The 18,887-nt window shown below is 35.3% G+C and overlaps 1 protein-coding gene across 2 annotated transcripts in view; it reads left to right on the top strand.

Annotated features, from left to right (window-relative positions):
* Positions 1–18,887, top strand: part of Cerk (Ceramide kinase) — a 273,545-nt gene that overhangs the window by 131,791 nt on the left and 122,867 nt on the right. For both annotated transcript variants that reach the window (XM_081762378.1, XM_081762377.1), the window contains exon 2: positions 2,751–3,020. In XM_081762378.1, coding sequence (XP_081618504.1) covers positions 2,751–3,020 — 270 coding nt within the window. The remainder of the gene's footprint in view (positions 1–2,750; positions 3,021–18,887) is intronic.

Raw genomic sequence — 18,887 nt, 5'->3', positions numbered from 1 at the left:
TCAATTTTCTCTTAATGAAGATAGGAATAATGGAAAGAGGCTATTCAAAGTTGTTCTGGGAATTATGTAATTATAATTTTATTCAAACAATGCTTTTACAGTATAATAGCCACTATAATAATATAGTGTGTGACACTGAAATACGTCTCCTACTGTAGGCACAAATATGAATATAATTAGCGTTAACATTTGTTGTCGGTAATCATTATCTCAGGGAGATATTTGATGTCAAAATTATGAGTTTTTTTTTTTAAATAGATACAAGCAGATAGTTTGAACCCGTCTCTGCTATGAAACATATTACAAAATCACTGAATATAGTGCATTGATTTTTAAACAACTATATTCGGGCCATGGATTTTGGCCCTAGTAAGCGGATAGTCTTATTATCTGAAATCTGTACACAGTTTTTCTATCTGCCTGGTCCTCTTTTGGGAAAATATTCTCTAATTTCGAATATAAAATTTCTTAATATTATTTTTTCCCCTTTTCTTTAAAACATTTTTTCAACTGTCATTCAGTATGTAGTACCATTTTCAAGAATAATGATAATTAAAATTGGTTTCCGATAATTCAATATAACGCTCTGAAGTAGCGGTCTAGTAGTAACAATTGAATATATCCTAATATTGATCTTTCTCATGCAGATTGATGGTTAGCTCATAAGAATAATAGTAGAATAAAATTCATTAGATTAGCATTATTAACATAAAATTTAATCTGTCTTTTCTCCCTTATCCAATAACACTTGTGAAATATGACACACTTGAGTAACTGGTGAATTGACCAAAGTTCTTTCTTAACTAACGACTTAAGCGGATGGGTGTGAGGAAAATAACATCGTGTCGTTGAGATCTCATGACTGATGCTTCATACAAAAGGATGAGATTCAAAGAATGACAGATACGACTCTGTGGGCTTTGTGGTTTCATTTTTACCAGCAGTTTGAATTGATAAACATTTTATCCATTTTGTTTTTATTATAAATTTTATTGCCCAACTTTTGCGGCTAGCTTTCCTGATTGGTCTGTAAAGTTAATGATGTTATTTTATTTCTTGGTATTTTTTGGTAGAAGAAATAGTCATCGAACCAGGGCCCCAGCGTATATAAACGCCGAACAAAGAACCTTACTATCATCTATTCTGTTGTGGGGGATCGCTGGTTCTTTTTGCTTGTATCAATGTAATGTGAGTACTTGCAACATTCACACACTATCGCAATAACTTTCAAGGATTGAATGTTTTAGTAGTACAAAATTGACGTAAATGGTATTTTTACCCGACTACGGCCAAACTAAAAGGAGAGCATTGTGTTTGGTATGTCCATATCTGAGTAGGCATACATTGATGTCCATTATTTTTTACTGTGGAGCTCAAACGCCTGAACCGATTTCAATAAATGAGGTATCGTTAGAATTGTAGTGACAGTCCGGATGACATAGAATAGGCGACGTTACTGAAAAGTTAATATAGCGGATGTCAGCTGCTATTGTGTCTAAGCTAACTTTTTCTTTCTCTGGAATATGGGTATCAAATGAAAGCTCCCATCACGAGGATTCTGAGTGTATATATATTATAAGAGAAAGGAAGGAAATCGATAAAATTGGAGGGAAAGAAATTTACCATTCACAGTTATCCATAGTATATAAGGGATTATTAATTAATTAAGTAACTTTTCTTTTTTTTATTAGGTACTTCTGAGTTCACACTATACACTCAAAAGAAGAAAACGAAAAAAAACTTAATTAACATTTTTTGAAAAAGTACTGCGGTGAAAATAATTCATCGCCCATTTTCTCCGAATTGGAAACTAAGAAAACAAGTTCTAAACTGAAAACTAAGAAATAGCCATGTAGTTGGAGACCTTGAGATCTACACGATTTGGAGTGCACTAATAAAAGAGTAAGGTCTCCGACTACATGGCTATTTTTTACTTTTCACTTCGGAACAGAGGGCTATAAAATATTTTCATCATAGTGTTGCTTTTTTTTATATTGAAGAGGGGACACCGTAGTCCAGTGGTTAGGGTGTTGGACTCCTGTCGGTGCCGGTCGGTTCCCGACCGGTGCTTCCCAATTTTCGGCGTCCACCCAGCGTCGTGAGCCAAACTGGGGAGTCACGGCCACTAGGTCTAGATGCGCCTGTCAGGGACAGAGCGTTGCAGCGTGCTCGCCGCTAGGCTGGACGCAGTTCATACGGTCGCTAGCGGATGACACTGGAGCAGGCTTAGGCTTGCAAAGTGGGCTGTTACACCAAGTGGTTTGGTTTTAGGTTTATTGATGAAGAAAAGAGGTAGCCAAGGAATACTCTTGCAAAAAGAACATTTTGTACTGAGAGAAATAATTGAAATCCATATTGCTAATCATGAGCTCGTATATAATAATAATTGGTCTAATAATAATATTAATAATAATAATAATAATAATATAATTTTCTCGGAAAGCCTACTTTGAACCTGGCTACGAAACCAAGGGTACATTCTCGTTTAATCTTGTTAGTTCACTTTAATGGTATAAATGTTGGTATGTGGTTGGTATTTAAAAATGTTGATAATACAACTTTGCTGAAATGGATTTTATAGTAGATGTTTGTTTTGTATTGAATATGATTTAATTATTCTGTCAGTGTGCATTAACAGGATTTTTTTCACGTATATATTTTAGTGATGTGCTAGAAATTAATTCTGTATCTAATTCAACCTTCCATTCTAAGCCTTGATATTATATCATCTTTTTCATTATTTATTCTAGCTCGTTGCACTTTACCATTAGCGGATGTGATTGCTGTCCATTATGAAGTTAGATCAGATGCATTTGGTTGTTCTGACATGGATCACGACTTCTACATGGATGATAGCAAAAAGGGAGACTCAGGGTCAATGCTACGCCACACTAGTTTTGTAATTCACTATGTGCAGAGGGGTGCAAAGAACAAATGGAGGCACAAATCTGTAACTCTAAATCACACAGATCCTAGGCAAGTTGCGTCGTGGGTGAAAACTTTACGAAACTACTTAAATGGTAAGTATTTTACATTTTGTAACTATAATTATTTGAATTATTCTTTATATAATGCTAGCTGAACCTGTGCTCTCAACACAGTGTATCGTTCACATATGAGCGTGAATCTCCTTGTCATTCCTCACAATATCTGTACATGTCCCTTTACACAAGTACACAAATGAAAGTCGTCTTGATAAAAATCGGCAAGGGTTACCACATAAAGGGGAGATTTTTTGGATAATATTTTCAATATCTCACACCGTTTGCAAGATTTGAGCCGACTTCCTGTTGGAGCGTCTAATTCATGTATGATCAGTGTTATCTTCCTTCTTGCATGCAGTATGTAATAAGCAAATACATTACATACACAATTAATTATAATGTCAGTGATATATGGTGTTCATTGGGGAAAAATAATAAAGATTCATCTTAGACTAGAGAAATGGTTATCCTTCGTTTTTCGTTATCGTTTGACAATGAAATAAATGCCTGACAGACATGCAACCCCTGTATATAACTATGTGGTGTTGGAATGTTTAACTCTTAGAATATGATGCTTTACTTTTTAAAAACTTCAATATATCCAGTGTATCCCTAAAAATGAAATAGAGAAATAACAGCTATGTTTTTTAATCAATTAAAACTGGACAGTTTACACAAAATTTGGAATCGACCAGTGAAAACGGCATGTTTCTAGCACTTGTGATTTCCGAGATATCATTGTCGAAAGGATTGGAGACAAACATATAAACCTAGCCTTTTAATATATAGACTATCTGAACCTGCGCTCTCTACACAGTGCATCATTCACATATGAGCATGAATCTTGTTATTCCTCACATCTGTGCATGTCCCTTTACAGACACAAGTGAAAGACGTCTTGATAAAAATTGGCAAGAGATGCCATAAAGGGGAGATTTTTCTGTTACTTTTTCCATATCTCGCACCGTCTGCAAGATTTGAGCCTACTTCCGGTTGGAGTTTTTAATTCATGTTTGATCAGTGTTTTATTTATTCTTGCATGCAGTATGTAGTAAGCAAATACATTACACACATAATTAATTATAATGTCAGTGATATATGGTATTCATTGGGCAAAACACTCCAAACAATGAAGATTCAGTGGAGAAATAGTTATCCTCCGTTTTTCATTATCATTAGGCCATGAAACCAACGCCTGAGATGTCTGCAACCCCCGTATACAATTATGTGGTGTTGGAATGTATAGTGCGTAGGATATGATGCTGTAGTTTTTTTTTTTCTAATTTCAACACTTCGAGTGTATCCGTTAAAAATGTAATAAAGAAATAATGGCCATGTTTTTTTTTTTTAATATTCAAGTAGAACTGGACAATCTACATAAAATTTGCAATCGATCAGTGAAAACGTCATCTTTCTAGAGTATGTAATTTCCGAGATCACATTGTCCAAAGGATTGGCCACAAACATATAAACGTCCGAAAACATATAGTTTAAAAGAAAACCAAAGATGGCAGCACAATTCATTTGCATTGATTTTGGAGAAGGCTTATTAAAATACAAAGGCTTTGAACAATAATTTTAAAACATTAACTTCATAAAAAAAAAGGTATTTTTAAATAATTTATTTAAGTACACATAGTTTAAAATGTTTGTCTTTGTAAACGTGAAATCACAAATAATGGTAAATCAAAGGTTTGAAATCCAAAGTTAGGGGTTGGAGTTCAGGAGTTTTTATTCATAACTCCACTTCCAAAAGAAGGTATTTCCTTCTACGGGTTCTTGCATTGTAAAAAAAAAAAAAAAAAGAAAAAAAAGAAAAAAATGCTATTGTAGCATTTCAATAGATAGACTAGCTGAACCTGTGCTCACTACAGAGCGCATCATTCGCATATGAGCATGAATCTCCTTATTCTTCACAACATCTGTACGTGTCCCTTTACAGACATAAGTGAAAGACGTCTTGATAAAAATCGGCAAGGGATATCATATAAAGAGGGGATTTTTTCGATTATTTTTTTCCATATCTCGCACCGTTCGCAAGAATTGAGCCTACTTCCGGTCGAAGTTACTAATTCATGTATGATCAGTGTTTTCTTTTCCTTTTTTTTTTTTTTTTGCATGCAATATGTAATAAGCAAATGCATTACATACACATTTAATTATAATATATATGATATATGGTGTTCGTTGGGCAAAACACTCCAAATAATAAAGATTCATCTTTGACTGGAGAAATGGTTATCCTTCGCTTTCATTATAATTTGTACCATAAAACAAACGCCTGAGACACATGCAATCCCTGTATGCAACTATGTGATGTTGGAATGTATTACTCGTACGATATGATTTTTTTTTTTTAAATTTCAATACTTCCAATGTACACCTAAAAGTGTAATAAAAAATAGCGATCATTTTTTAAATATTCAATGAGAACTGGACAATCTATACAAAATTCGGAATCGACCAGTGAAAAAGGCACGTTTCTAGCACTTGTGGTTTTCGAGATCTCATTTTCGAAAGGATTGGGGACAAACATATAAACCTAGCATTTTAATATATAGCTGCTTGAAACTATGTAATCAATAGAGATTCCGAATGAGTTAAAGTTTACAGTTGGTTATACAGGGTGGCCCAAAAGTAGGTATACACCCCTGCATTGATCAAGTTTAACATTCTAACTTGTAGATTTATTTCCACCGGCTCTTCCGAGCTTAAGGTATAAGTAAAATGACATTAAGAACAAATAATAAAAGAAACTTAGTCTACCTGATGGATAACAATAAGAAATTATATAAAAAGCAATGAGTTGTTCAGTACGAGACATTATACCTACTTTTGGAGCACCCTGTATATGTAGCTCAGTGGTTCAGGATGAGCTGAGTATGGATAAAAATTAGTTTTCCACTTCCCACTTCCCAAATACAGTTATTGTTAGCAAAATAATTAATAGCTGAGCAACGTTGAGTGCCTAATATTGCAACGAAGCGCATATTACCATTTAACATTAGCTATGACTAATGTTATGTTGGAATAAGGTTGTAACTTTTCAATTGCTATACTCAGTGTTAATGAGTCATACATTTATATATTGAGCAAACACTGAGTTAATCGAATCCTCATTATTTTTTTGAAGACAATATACATGGTGTTTCAACACAACACCGACAACTTTTAGAATGTGATTCCTGACACCAAGATAAGACAAAAAGTATAGACCAAGCTCGCTGCTTAAATTCGTCATTTCGGAGTTATAGGCTGGCGAAAGCATGAAAACAAAAAACTTTAAAGGTTCACAGCTCTAACACTATGAGACCTACCGTAGTCGGGTCAAGACTTCACTTAAGAATTAATATGTGTGCTATCCAAAAATACATATTTATGAATCCTGCGGTACTCATGCAACAATTTTTATACAGGGAGTTTGGCTACAGGCATGTAATTTGAAGTACTCACAAACTACCTCTATAAAAATTTTTGCGGAAGTACCCCAAGATTCTGAAACATGGATGTTTGGATAGGGCACATACTAGTTCCTAAGTGGTCTTGACCCGACTACGGTAGGTACCATAATATTGGAGCTATGGGCCTTTAAAGTTCATTTTTTTAATGTTTTTCGCAGCCTATAACTCCGAAATGACGAATTTCTGCGCCCTGGTTGGTCTATACTTTTCGTCTTATCTTGGTGTCAGGAATCATCTCCCAAACGTTGTCGGTGATGTTTTGAAACACCCTGTATAATTGGTATATTATTTCTTCAAAATTTCCTTTAAATTTTACCAAACATAATGTGACCTGTAATATTCAATCCTCCAGTCGAGAGAGCTAGAATAATGACGATGGATCTTGCAGTTTACTTACTACTGCCTTTAAAATTCGAATAATATTCATTATTTGGATTACGCCTAATGATTCGAGCAGTTATTCGAAAAATTAATGGAATATTGAAAATGCATATTTGGATATTGGAATATCAGCAAAATCGTTAGAATAATTATTCGAAGAATTCTAACAGCACTGATACTTACCATATGTACTAATTTTAGTTGCTAACCGGTCGGATTAAACTTAAAACATTGTTTTATGGCAGAAAGTTTTGTTTTCCATGCTAGCTAAACGGTCGCTCAGTGCCCCATTGACGTACTGGTAGGTGGCTAGACTAATCCTCTACATTGAACATATTTCTCACACGTTTTACTTTATACGCTACAAGTATAAACCAAAGTCACTAGCGGTAGTTTTTCCAAACTACTTGTTAAAATTGAGCTGCAAGTAGTGAGACATTATAAACAGGAATTACAATCAAAACATACAGTTACATAATTAGAAATTAGAAATCCTGAAACGCACGCATTTTTACATTATCCAGATTCATCCTAAATATAATTTCGTGGTCTTCCCGGTAAGAGCTCATGTGGTTCGGATTGCACGTTATGGCCATGTCTCTTTCAGCTTTGGTACTGAATGGAACGCTCAACTCCAGATCAATCAACTAACGTAGGTAGGTCTGTATAGAGGGCTTAACGAAGGTGGAGTAATAAAAACCCAGTTCAGGTGAAATGATATGAAATCTATCAGTTTAACGTCCTACGTTTATGTCCGTAGGTTAAAGGAGATGGATGATTAAGGCAAATGAATGATAGAGGAATTGGTGGAATGAGAATGTGGGAAGAAACGGGAGTACTACGGTAAATTCCACGAACACGATGTTATCCACCGGGGACAGAACTTGGCCGAGGATCGAACCGTGTCATGGACCACGCATTCTACTACTGAGCCGCCATGGTCCGTCTGTTATGCCCAGTTCAAAGTAAGTCCCAACTGTTCTCTAAACTAATTTTCAAATGGTTCAGCCGAATTGTAATAATGCATTTTTCGTAATAATGCAATTGAGATTGTCTCAAAAATAGATTGTACTCCTACTCGCATCCTTTTGTCTCTCTAGAACTTCCGTTGTTTGTAAAAGGGATAAATTCATTCCCTACTTCGAAGTTCCGTCATTTACATAATATGTATGACACGTCGATTAAGTAAGTGGCTTTGCACTGTAACTTTCATTCAAATTCTTCGAGTTTGTTGCAATATGGCGCATGTTTTCTTTAAAACTTTCCTACAATCTGTACTGTTTGGGGTTGAAATCAGTCATGAATAAGAGATGAATTTGTCCTTCTTAGTTTAAAAAATGCTGTATGATAACTTTCGAAAATAAATCGATTTGATGGAGTATGACGTATACTTTTTCTGATGATTCCTAACTACCTCCACTGCTTGGGCTTGAAGTTGGACTAGAATGGGAAAGCGATTTTTTTGCAATCCATGGTTATTTTAATGCTCCTTCGTGAACTTTGTACAAATTAGCCCATTTGTAGACTTCTATGCGATGCGTATCTCCGTACGTTTATCTATCCATAGCACGTGTATCACAGTAAAAACCGTAACATATAGTAAAATATGGTTTTAGATATGGACTTAGCATCTAAAGAATAAATACCATGTCCACCCTTACCCCTTTACCACTTCCGATTTCAGTATTAGGTCCTTATAGTTTGGAAGTCTGTCGTATTTTCCCAATCTGAAAATAAACTCTCATGTCAATAAGTCAAAAATACTGTTTTGTTTCCTCTTTGGATCTAGTTTATATAAATTACTGAAGTAGTTCTAAGTTTCGTATCTATTCATCATCAACATAAGCTTTGTAATGTTTTCTTGTTTCTTTTCCTTTTCCTGCTTTTTTATTTGTATGGAGGGCCTATTGCTAAATCAAGGGAAACTGTTTTAATTTTCTGACTTCGTGGTGTTCTGCGCCATCTGTCATGTATCAGCATTATGTGTCAGCATCTGAGTGTAAGCATCACTTTTTTCTGAATTGCGTTTCCCAGAGGACTAAAATGACGTCATTAAATCATCACGTAAATGTTAATCAAAGCTTTAAAAAGACAAGTAAAGAATGAACATCTACAATGTTTCTTTAAAGTACAGTGAAACCTGCCTTTAGCGGAATCGAGCGAGACTCGCAAAAATCTTCCTTAAAATCAGGTTTCCGCTTAATGGAGGCAGACATTTCCTTTTTAAAAAAATACATATATATGTTTATAACGGGCATACTGAGAAAATGTATTGTTAGAGGTACCTTGTTCAATTACAGTACATTTTTCTTCTATGAATTAATACACGGAAAACTTAAAATGAACATTAAATACACTATGCATACGTTTTCTTTATTCTTTTTCCAATACTCAAGTAGGGTTTTCTGCATACATTGCTGCGTAGCTGCTCGACTTTCCGCACACACTTTACCCTGAGAGATTACACTAAGTAAATTAGTGTAATTTTTCCGTAAGGCAAAATGTTGCAGCTTTGTTAAAAGCATCTTTATAGTCATTATCCTACATTCTTCTTCCAACTCGATATCGCAATCCTCTTTTTCCTTTACCTCGTCTTCACCTTTACGACTTCCGCATGATTCTTGATTAAGGCATCTATATTCATTGTTTCTGCTTTAGTTTGCGCATCACTATATATTGATATAATCCTCGGCATTGGAATTAGCGAAAGTAGCTTCGTTAATGTAATTTTGCAACTTCTGCTGTTCATTCGCATTATCCTCACTAGCAACAACTTTACCCGTTGGAAATCCTGATATGTCGAAACACTTTGTTACACTTACTGGTAACACTTCTTTACAGCTTGTCTTATTCAAATGACCGCAAGGCGGATGATGTAGAATTCATATTGGCGAGCAGAGATTGCATTAATATTTTACGATAATGTATTTTAACATTCCAAATGATGCCCTGCTCCATTAGTTGAGAAACATTTGTGGTGTTTGTAGGGAACCAAGAAAGTCTGATGTTGGAAAGATCGACGTGGAGGTGACATGTTGCGTTACCCAGAGAAAGCAAAATATGCTGATTTTGCTTCTTCATTCTGCCATTAAATGCCGTTAACCATTTCTGATTATTTGTGATGCCAACCACGCTTCGTTAGATCTCCAATCAACGGGTAGATTTTTTAGGTCCATGTTTTTGAAGCATCGTGGCTTAACAGCCTTACCGATCACTAAGGGTTTTACTACTTCTCCTGACAAAACCACATAAAAAACACTTTCGTTGCACAATTTCCCTCCCAAAGATTTATATCCCTTCAAGCACAGCGGTTTATTCGGTAACGCGCAGAAAAACGGCCCCGTCTCGTGACCATTTCAATTTTATCTCATGTTTTCAATTTTATATCCTTCGATTATGGAGGGTAGTTTAGCAACATATTCATCAAATTACTCAGTTTCTTAGTTACTGTTTTAGCGTATTCCTGTAACATAAGGCCCGATATGCGATGATTTTTTTGCTCTGACACTAACAAACCTCTCCCACATTATTTCATTAATGGCATGGTTTTCAGTTTTCCTAAGCTCTCTATTTTTCCATTACTGCAGTTTCCCCATCGCTTCAAAATTTCCGTTTCTTTTCCCTTTAGGATCTCGTACACTTGATATTATACCGACGTTCAATATCTTCATGATCTGCTTTACATTCAATTCGTTCATTCACTAACATGAATCACTTTTACCCTGGTATTAAGATCAAGCACAACCTGTGTTTTACAAACCATAATGACTGCTGCCGAACTATTGCCCAAAAAAAGCAAGTTTAGAGGTGTATTGCTAAAGGTTGGATTGCAAGGTGACTGACGAGGCGTAGAAACGAGAGTTGAGAAAGTCAATGACAACATTAAACAGGAAATTATTCTGCACTTCTGAGTATTGGTTGCAAAGGTTTGTCAAGGAAGCTATTTCCTTCAATCTGGTTCTATGATTGTGAGATTTCAGAACCATCCCTGCTGAGAGCAAGGGAGAGGAGAAAGAGAACCCAGGAAGGGGGGATCAGAAAGCGCAGATGTGAAACAATGACAGTTTTCTCGAATGTTTTGCACATGAGTTTTTGCTTCAAGCGAAGATGCATTTCGTTCAAAACGTCCCGCGGTATACTTCAGGACACACAAAAAGATTTCTCTGGAATTCTGAGTCCACGGAAACCTTCTCTGTGTAATAAAAACACGAACTAAGGAGTTTAAAAAATCATCATTAATTTTATTTATAAAAATAATAATGTCAACTCTGTGTGTGAAACTGAACGAAGATTTTTTTTGTAATATCTTAAATTTCGTGTACATATTTCGTATTAACATATTTTTTTTAAAATTATAATAAAAAATAAAAACAAACCCAAGGTAAATGAAAGTCCAATATACTTCTTATTTTTCTATTATTAAATAGCAATAATTTTGTCATTAGGAATTTCCTAAGATTTTGTAAATTTTAAAAATGTAACATAATGGCTTTTGGCAAATTAAAAAGGAAAAATAATTTAAATAAACAAAGACGTTACTTCTTATGAAGTGACCAAGTTTGAAACTAAAAAATCATTCTGCATCCTGCACCGAAATGGTAAAGTCTTTAAGGAATTTCAAGTACAGAGAGACCACTGTCTGGTCAAACCTAAGCAGAATTTGCAATAAGGTAAAGTATAATAACAGAAAACTTAAACAGTTTATTTGCATGTAACATGATATTGGGAGGTCTCTAAAAGTAACAGGCAAATTTAAATGCTTAAATATTCAGCTTAATTCTGTATTAAGTAAATTTTTAAATTAATGTTACATAATTTGTTGAACTCAACACTATTGAATGTTTACAGTTAAATAATTAAATTGTTACAAAAAATATCCACTGTGCTACCGTTGTAGGACAATTGAATCACCAATATAATATTGTCGTTTACGACAGCAACAAAAAAAATGTAACCACTCGTTCAATTTCCCTCTTTGATTTCATCACTAATTACTGTTTCCTTTTGGTTATTAATTTGATCTTTATAGCAATAATATTTTATTCCTTTTTTGTCCTTAAGCTACACCTGACACGTGATAGAGATTTATGACTCCTGCTTTGTTACCTCAATTTATTTTTTCCAGAACTTTGTTTTGTCAGTTTTCTCCTAATTTTTGTCGGCTGTAGCTAGTCGCTACACAAGCGGATCAGAAGTAACCCGACACAAGGAAAACTGACAAAAAAAATCCATGAGACTCCCATTCCATTTACTCCAAAATTCATGGGACCGTGAAAATTTTCCGTTTAGGACAGCTTTCCGTTTAATAAAGAGTCGGTTGAAAGCAGGTTTTATTGTATATGTTTTGAATTATTGTAAAGTAATTTATTGCATACTATCTGGTAGATAAGTGGCTAACGCGCATACCTTCTGTGTGTACGGTCTCGAGTTCGATTCCTGTTGTGGTTGCTTCCCTCGAATACAAACCCGAATCATGTACTGGTTGTACTTTAAGCAGCAAATCTCATTTTATAGATATCAGGAATCTAAAGAAAAGTATTAAGCCTTTCGTGTACGAGATGGCGTTAGTGTCCCGAATGTCAGAGTGTATGAATTGCAGCGGGTCATGCTTAATGTCATTTAACACCTGACAGTTGAAGCTAGTAGATGTTCAAAAAGTGTTGTAATCCTAATAATCAGACGTAAGAAATCTCCCATCAACGTAAAGATTTGCGCTGTCAATATGAGCGAACTTTCCGCAAAACTGCGCAATGTTTTAGTTCTTTTTTCCGATAAAGACGCAAATGCTGCGCAGATTCGTTAAGAAATTTGTGCTACTAATGAGCAGTGGCGAAGGGTGGTAAGAGGCCCTGAAGCCCGGCCTACCCATTTACTTTCAGAATTATAATTTATAATTAATCCATTTCCTTTGTACAGAATGTATGATCGTTTTCTAAGTTGAAAAAAATATATTGTTTGATAAAGAAATCGTGGTTAGCACCACTGCTAGGAGGCTCACCGAACAGTGTCTCAAGCAGCAGTGGAACTACCGCCAACCTACTCAGAAAATTCCGCGAGAGAACGTGTTGGTAATAACCTGCGAAAGAGACCGGCCTCAGCGCTTATCGATTTTCGTTTCTACATAAAGCGTTTCTCTCGAGACCTTCGATTTCGATTCGATATGTCAAACAAATAAAGAGCAAGAGAATATAGGGCCCCATTCCGTACCAACTTTGCTTAATTTTGCGGACTCTAACGAAACGCAAAAGCTGGAGCAAGCTATTCTAAAGGTACTACGCCTATTATCGCAAACTAATGTCTCTTTATTCCGTTACGTTGGCGCAAGTCTGGACGAAATCAGACTCGTTGAGTTCATTAGAATTTAGTAGAGAGTGTGCGTTTTCGAGATATTGTGACATTTTTTCTTACATTCGCAAAAGTGAATGAGAGAAAATGTCAATAAGTGGAGAATATGAACATAATATAATTCCTATTAAAGAATCTTCTATATCAGTGGTCTTATGAATATTCATGTGTTATTAAGAAGCGAAGACTAACGCCTGTGTTGCAAATAGATTGTTTCAGTCATAGACTAAAAAACATGGGCCTTATGCAGAGTAGTTTTGAGGTATGATTTGTGTCATACTAAAGGCCTGACTACTGCAGGAAACATGTTAGCGGAGCTCTTTAGTATGGCACTAGTCGCGCGTCAGAACGACTCTGAATAAGGCCCCATATGTTTCTTGTAAAGCGCAAATAATGTGATAATCCATCTTCCCCACCCGATCACGCCCAATTAAAACAAACTGCATTACGGCGAATTAAAATAAGCTATGAGTCACATACATGAATTTCAATGTGAAAATTGAGATCCGGATCGAATAAGTGCTGTCGATGGACTACAATTACGTTACATTGATGTGAATTTGTTTTCTTGTGTTTCTGTAGTAAAATATTTGTCTAATCTGTTTCGTTTATTATTATTATTATTATTATTATTATTATTATTATTAGTAGTAGTAGTAGTAGTAGTAGTAGTAGTAGAACATTGGGCCTACCCTCTTGAAACTATCACCCTTCGCCACTGCTAATGAACGAGATACTATATCAAAGGCAACAGCCAGAAGATCGCTCAGTTGCTTTCGATCTGGAAATTTCGACGTTGAAGAAGATTCTCCCAGTGGATGACCGCTCACATAAAAAGTGGATGACATTTTGGCAAAAGTCGAACAACACCGTCATGCAAACAGTTTTGGCATTGTGAATGATCTAAACATCCATAACCAAATGGTGCTAAGCCATTTGGAGAAAGTTTGCTACGCAAATATACTCGTCATGTAGGTGTCACATGATCTGACTCAGAAACATTTATTCGATTGAATTTCTATCTGTGAATCTTTGCTGAAACGTAACGAACTCGAACCATTTCTAACGTGGTTGCTCACGAGCAATAAAAAGTGGATTAGCTACGATAGTACTGTACGAGAAACGTTGTGACCGAAGTGAGGAGAAGCTAAAGTGCACACTGATGCCCAGGAAGGTTACGCCATGAGTTCATTGGATTTGGAAGGGCTTCCAAATCATGTATCATGAGCTGTTGCCGCCAGGCGAAACGATAGTCTCATACTTGTACTGTTGACAATTATCGAGAGTACACCTAGAAAGTCAAAGGAAGGGGCAAAGCAGGAAGGATGTCGTATAACATGCTAAGAACGTCAGACCGCAACATCTTGAACGACCGATCATAAATTGAGATAAACTGACAGGGATGTTTCACTACATCCACTGTATAGCACAGACTAGCCACCGTCATACTGTCATTTGTTTCTGTGTCTGCAGAACTCCCTGAATAGTGTTATAAATTAGTTTCCATAGAAGCTTATGCAAACCATGTGTCACATATTGCAGTATTAGTTTCACCAGTTCTCTTCTTAATGAAACCACAATTCTTACGCAATAGTTATTTTTTGTTTGTACAGTATTTATAATAATTTAACACTTTTTTGCTAGAACATTCGTAATATAATATTTGTTAAATAACCATAACAAACAGCGTAATTAAGTGTACATCCTTATCTCATTGTAAATAAGTTATAAATTGATTAAATGTCTAATATATATATAATAGTTGCAACAACACAACAAGCAATAGAAAAAAACGATCTATGCTATCGTTAACCAAAGATTAGAAACGAAAAACTACGAAAAATGTAGAAAGAGAACAGTATTTAGTAATCGAACATGTAGCATTGGTAAAGTTTGTTAAGCTTAAATTAGAAATGGTCATTACAAGTGGTGTTTTATTTACAATTTCACAATTTATTTCTGTCAATAGCTTGCAACCCCTTTGATCGCTCTTCACTCTCCCTAGAAATGCATACCCCAAGTTTGAGAACAATGCTCTAAAACTATCCATCGCTCACCCTCTAAAGCAGTGATTGACAACCTTTTTTTGTTTGTTTTTTAGAAGAGAGCCAAAGAATAAAGACAATGCTTTAGACGGGACAATATAATTTATAGAAAATAACAAAGACAGTGACTTCATTAGTCGGATTAGGAATCATATCGCGAGCGAGATAGAAGTTTGAGGAGGACTGTGTCTGGCCCCAGAGCCATAGTTTGCGCATCACTGCTATAAAGAGTGGCCCTACATATTAGTAGAAATGAAGTCGGTTAATGTATATATAATAGAGCCATCATTCCTGTTTTTTTGATATTGAATATAAGACAGGAATTTAAAATTGAACTGTGTTGCATAAAACTTTTCTATTATTATTATTATTATTATTATTATTATTATTATTATTATTATTATTATTATTATTATTATTATTATTATTACAGATGTGAAGTTGCTGTATAACAACCAGTAACATCAAAGTAAGATGTGTAAATATAGATCCGTTATTGATTTTCATACACGATTCTGTGTTCTGTGATGATCGATTAGCTGTTACGTAGCAGTTATTTGTTGCCAGCGTGTTTCAAAAATATACTCATTTTCTGACCATCAATGTTTAAGTTAAGAAGATTTGACATTTATATCGATCTGAAATTTTAAACATAAAAGACATGCCAAAAGAAATACATTCTTGTACTTTCACAATATAGAACTACCTTTAATGTTTTAATGTTTCTTGTGTCGTCAAATTTGGACTTGAAACCTTGTAAGTTACGAACGTAAGCCTACAGTTAGTTATATGTTGGCAGATATAACAGCGCCTTGATATTCTTCTGCATGAGTACAAGCGGGCGCGTTGGCTCAGTGGTAGAGTGTTCACCTCCTGTGCTTGGGGTCCCTGGTTCCATCCCAGCTCGCGCCGTGTGGACTTTATGATGGAAAAACAGTGCTCGTGGGTTTTCTCGGACTTCTCCCGTTTCTTCCCACTTTCTTCATTCCACAACTTCACTCATTTCTCATCATCACCGTCTCCTTTAGCCTAACCGGCATAACCGTGGGACGTAAAACTTAGATTTCATTTTTTTGTATGAGTACAAGTTCCAGTTGTACTTGGAGTAGAATGCTTTGGATCAAAATTTTAGTATTGATTCTGATCATACTTTAATAGTACACTCCATCCTCCATAGTCGTGGTTGCATAAGATGTAAAGACAAGTCACATGCCAAGTTAAATTCAGTTTCTATGGTTCAATGTAATTTGACGGACTGGGGCTTTTGATCTAATGGGACTGTGGAACTATGAGAGCCTTCAATCTGAACTCAAGTGTTGTAAAAGGAGCAAGTAGGAGATAACCCAAACGTGAATTTCATCAGTATGCAAACTATCAATTCAGCTTGGGTTAATGATCAGTTGTAACTGAAAATTGAATTGATCTCCCTCTCTGTGTGGAAAGGGAGTATTTGTTCAATCTAAAATGAGGAGTCCAAAGTGAGACCTGAACAGCTTGTGCCTAGTAATGTTTGCTGTTTAACCTTGTTTACAATGCTACTAAGTATAAAGAAGCTACCGCATGTGCCTTTGTTGCATGTAACCTGGGTTCGATCCTCGGCAGAGGCATACAACTTTCGTATTCTCACAGCATTATAAGGTAATTGAATATGGTAATGGCGAACTCCGGGATAGAAAGCTAGTAATATTGGCAAAGGAATTCAATGTGCTGATCACACATCACCCAACTTAACCCTTGGTTGCATATGCTGGGTAAAATTTATCTCAAGACATATTTCTCTCTTTATTTTCTTCTGTAATTCAACTAAACGTATTGAACATTTGTGTATTCCTTCAGTTGTTTTCCGCGAAACTTCCAATATCTAAAATATTTTCATATTGTTATAAGATATGTTGTATTCCTTTTTCCATTTCAATCCTACTTTTACATATGTAGGATCTAATTGACCCCAGTGGATCGTTTACTGCGTTTTATTGTTTCCGTTGTAACGGAGTTTGCTAGAGTGAGGGAATACAATCTGGCAACTATGCATATTCGCTGTAGGTGTGTTTTCTTTTTGTGCATAGAAGATAACTTGGTATTTATGTACTTTTTATTACTACACTGCAGTGGCGTCGCCTTATGCAGTTTACAAGAGCACATAAACCACCAAGTATTGTGCGTTTCTATTGTTCCTTAAGGTATCAAATAATATTTAAAATATTTTATTAGCGCTCTGTTGCTGTTTTAATTTTTTTTCTTTCCTGTAAATTTATAGTCTCCAGAATTTTTCGTCAAATTTTACACTGTCTCTCTGCTCACTTTTCCCCTTGCATATATGCTTTTCATCATCACATCACGTTCACAACAGGACTGCAAACATGATGGGTTACTCTGTATGTAATTCAGAAGGACAGCAGAGCGGATGAACTACGGTTTCCCGACGTTGAAAAGAAGATTTGTACGTGCACTGTTCACAACACTTATTGACTAATTTCTAGTAACGTGATGCTTCAAACAAAACCAAAGAATAAACTTCCTTTAGCAACAAAAAATAGAATAATATAATAGTATATAATTCACTCTCTCAGTTAGTTATCTGCACTAGTTATTTTCTCAATTTGTTATAATAAAAATCAACTAATGGGACAAACAAAATTACGTCTTTCCAAGGTTGTGCCGAGGAAAATGGGAGGTTTGGAAATCTCCCTTTAGATTCTAAAGTTAACAGGAAAAAAATTGCGTTACAATTTACTTTCAGGTCCCTTTCCTAATATTATAATATCCTATTTTTCTTTCAGTTACTTCTTTCTTGTGCAAATATACTGAATATTTGCAAGAAAAGCGAATAGCTTATGAAAATAATAATATACTTTGAAACATTGGTATAAAGGTGAAAATCTTACCTTCTGTATTGCGAGAACCTGAAAAAATTTTATGAACTGATTTTCTTATTTCAACATTCTGGTATAGTAAATGCAAAATAGAAAAGGACGAGTATCGTTATTTGTAGTAACGTACGTTCAGCTGTAATTCCGAGAAAACTGCAGTAACGTTTTTTGGAAGGGGGGGGGGCGTAACTTACTTCAGGTCGGAGATTGTACTTATCGCGCTGAGACATGATTCTCTCAATGCTCAATGCATTTCAAGTGTCAAAAGTGAAAACACCTTGTGTAGTGTTACATAGGTTCCAGATACGTATTTCCACAATTTTTGGTAGGTATAAGCTCCACTGCTTTGAAAAATATATAGACGTACCTACTCTTTTATCCTCGTGATTTAAAGCAAGTACACGCTGAACTATAAAAATGTTAGGAGAAATTACATGGTACACTCTCCATAACATCCCTGATATATTCGTAACGTTAGCTTTTCTTATGATATTGTCAGTGCTACTGAGTCTTAGAGAATTCTGTTGAGCGGTTGCAAAATACTATGTAGCATTTAGTGCATTGACGGAATGTGAAAGATTAAAAAGAAAGTAGGACATCATCGGCCATAGTTACTATCATAAGGAGTTGAAAACAAAAATGTGAACATATAATCGAAGTTTCAAAGTTGATTTTGCGGAAACAATAAATGGCTGACAGATTACGAATTAAAAATATTATTGTTTTTCTTATCTTGCCTGTTATTTGGAGGGAATTAGCACTGAACCTTAACAGGTATAATAGTCTTAGGACGTTCAAGTG

This window comes from Thermobia domestica, chromosome 6 (assembly GCF_964235325.1).
Source record: "Thermobia domestica chromosome 6, izTheDome1.hap1.1, whole genome shotgun sequence".
Lineage (NCBI taxonomy): Eukaryota > Metazoa > Arthropoda > Insecta > Zygentoma > Lepismatidae > Thermobia > Thermobia domestica.
Note: the sequence above shows the minus strand (reverse complement) of the source record. Positions and strands in the feature narration are given on the sequence as shown.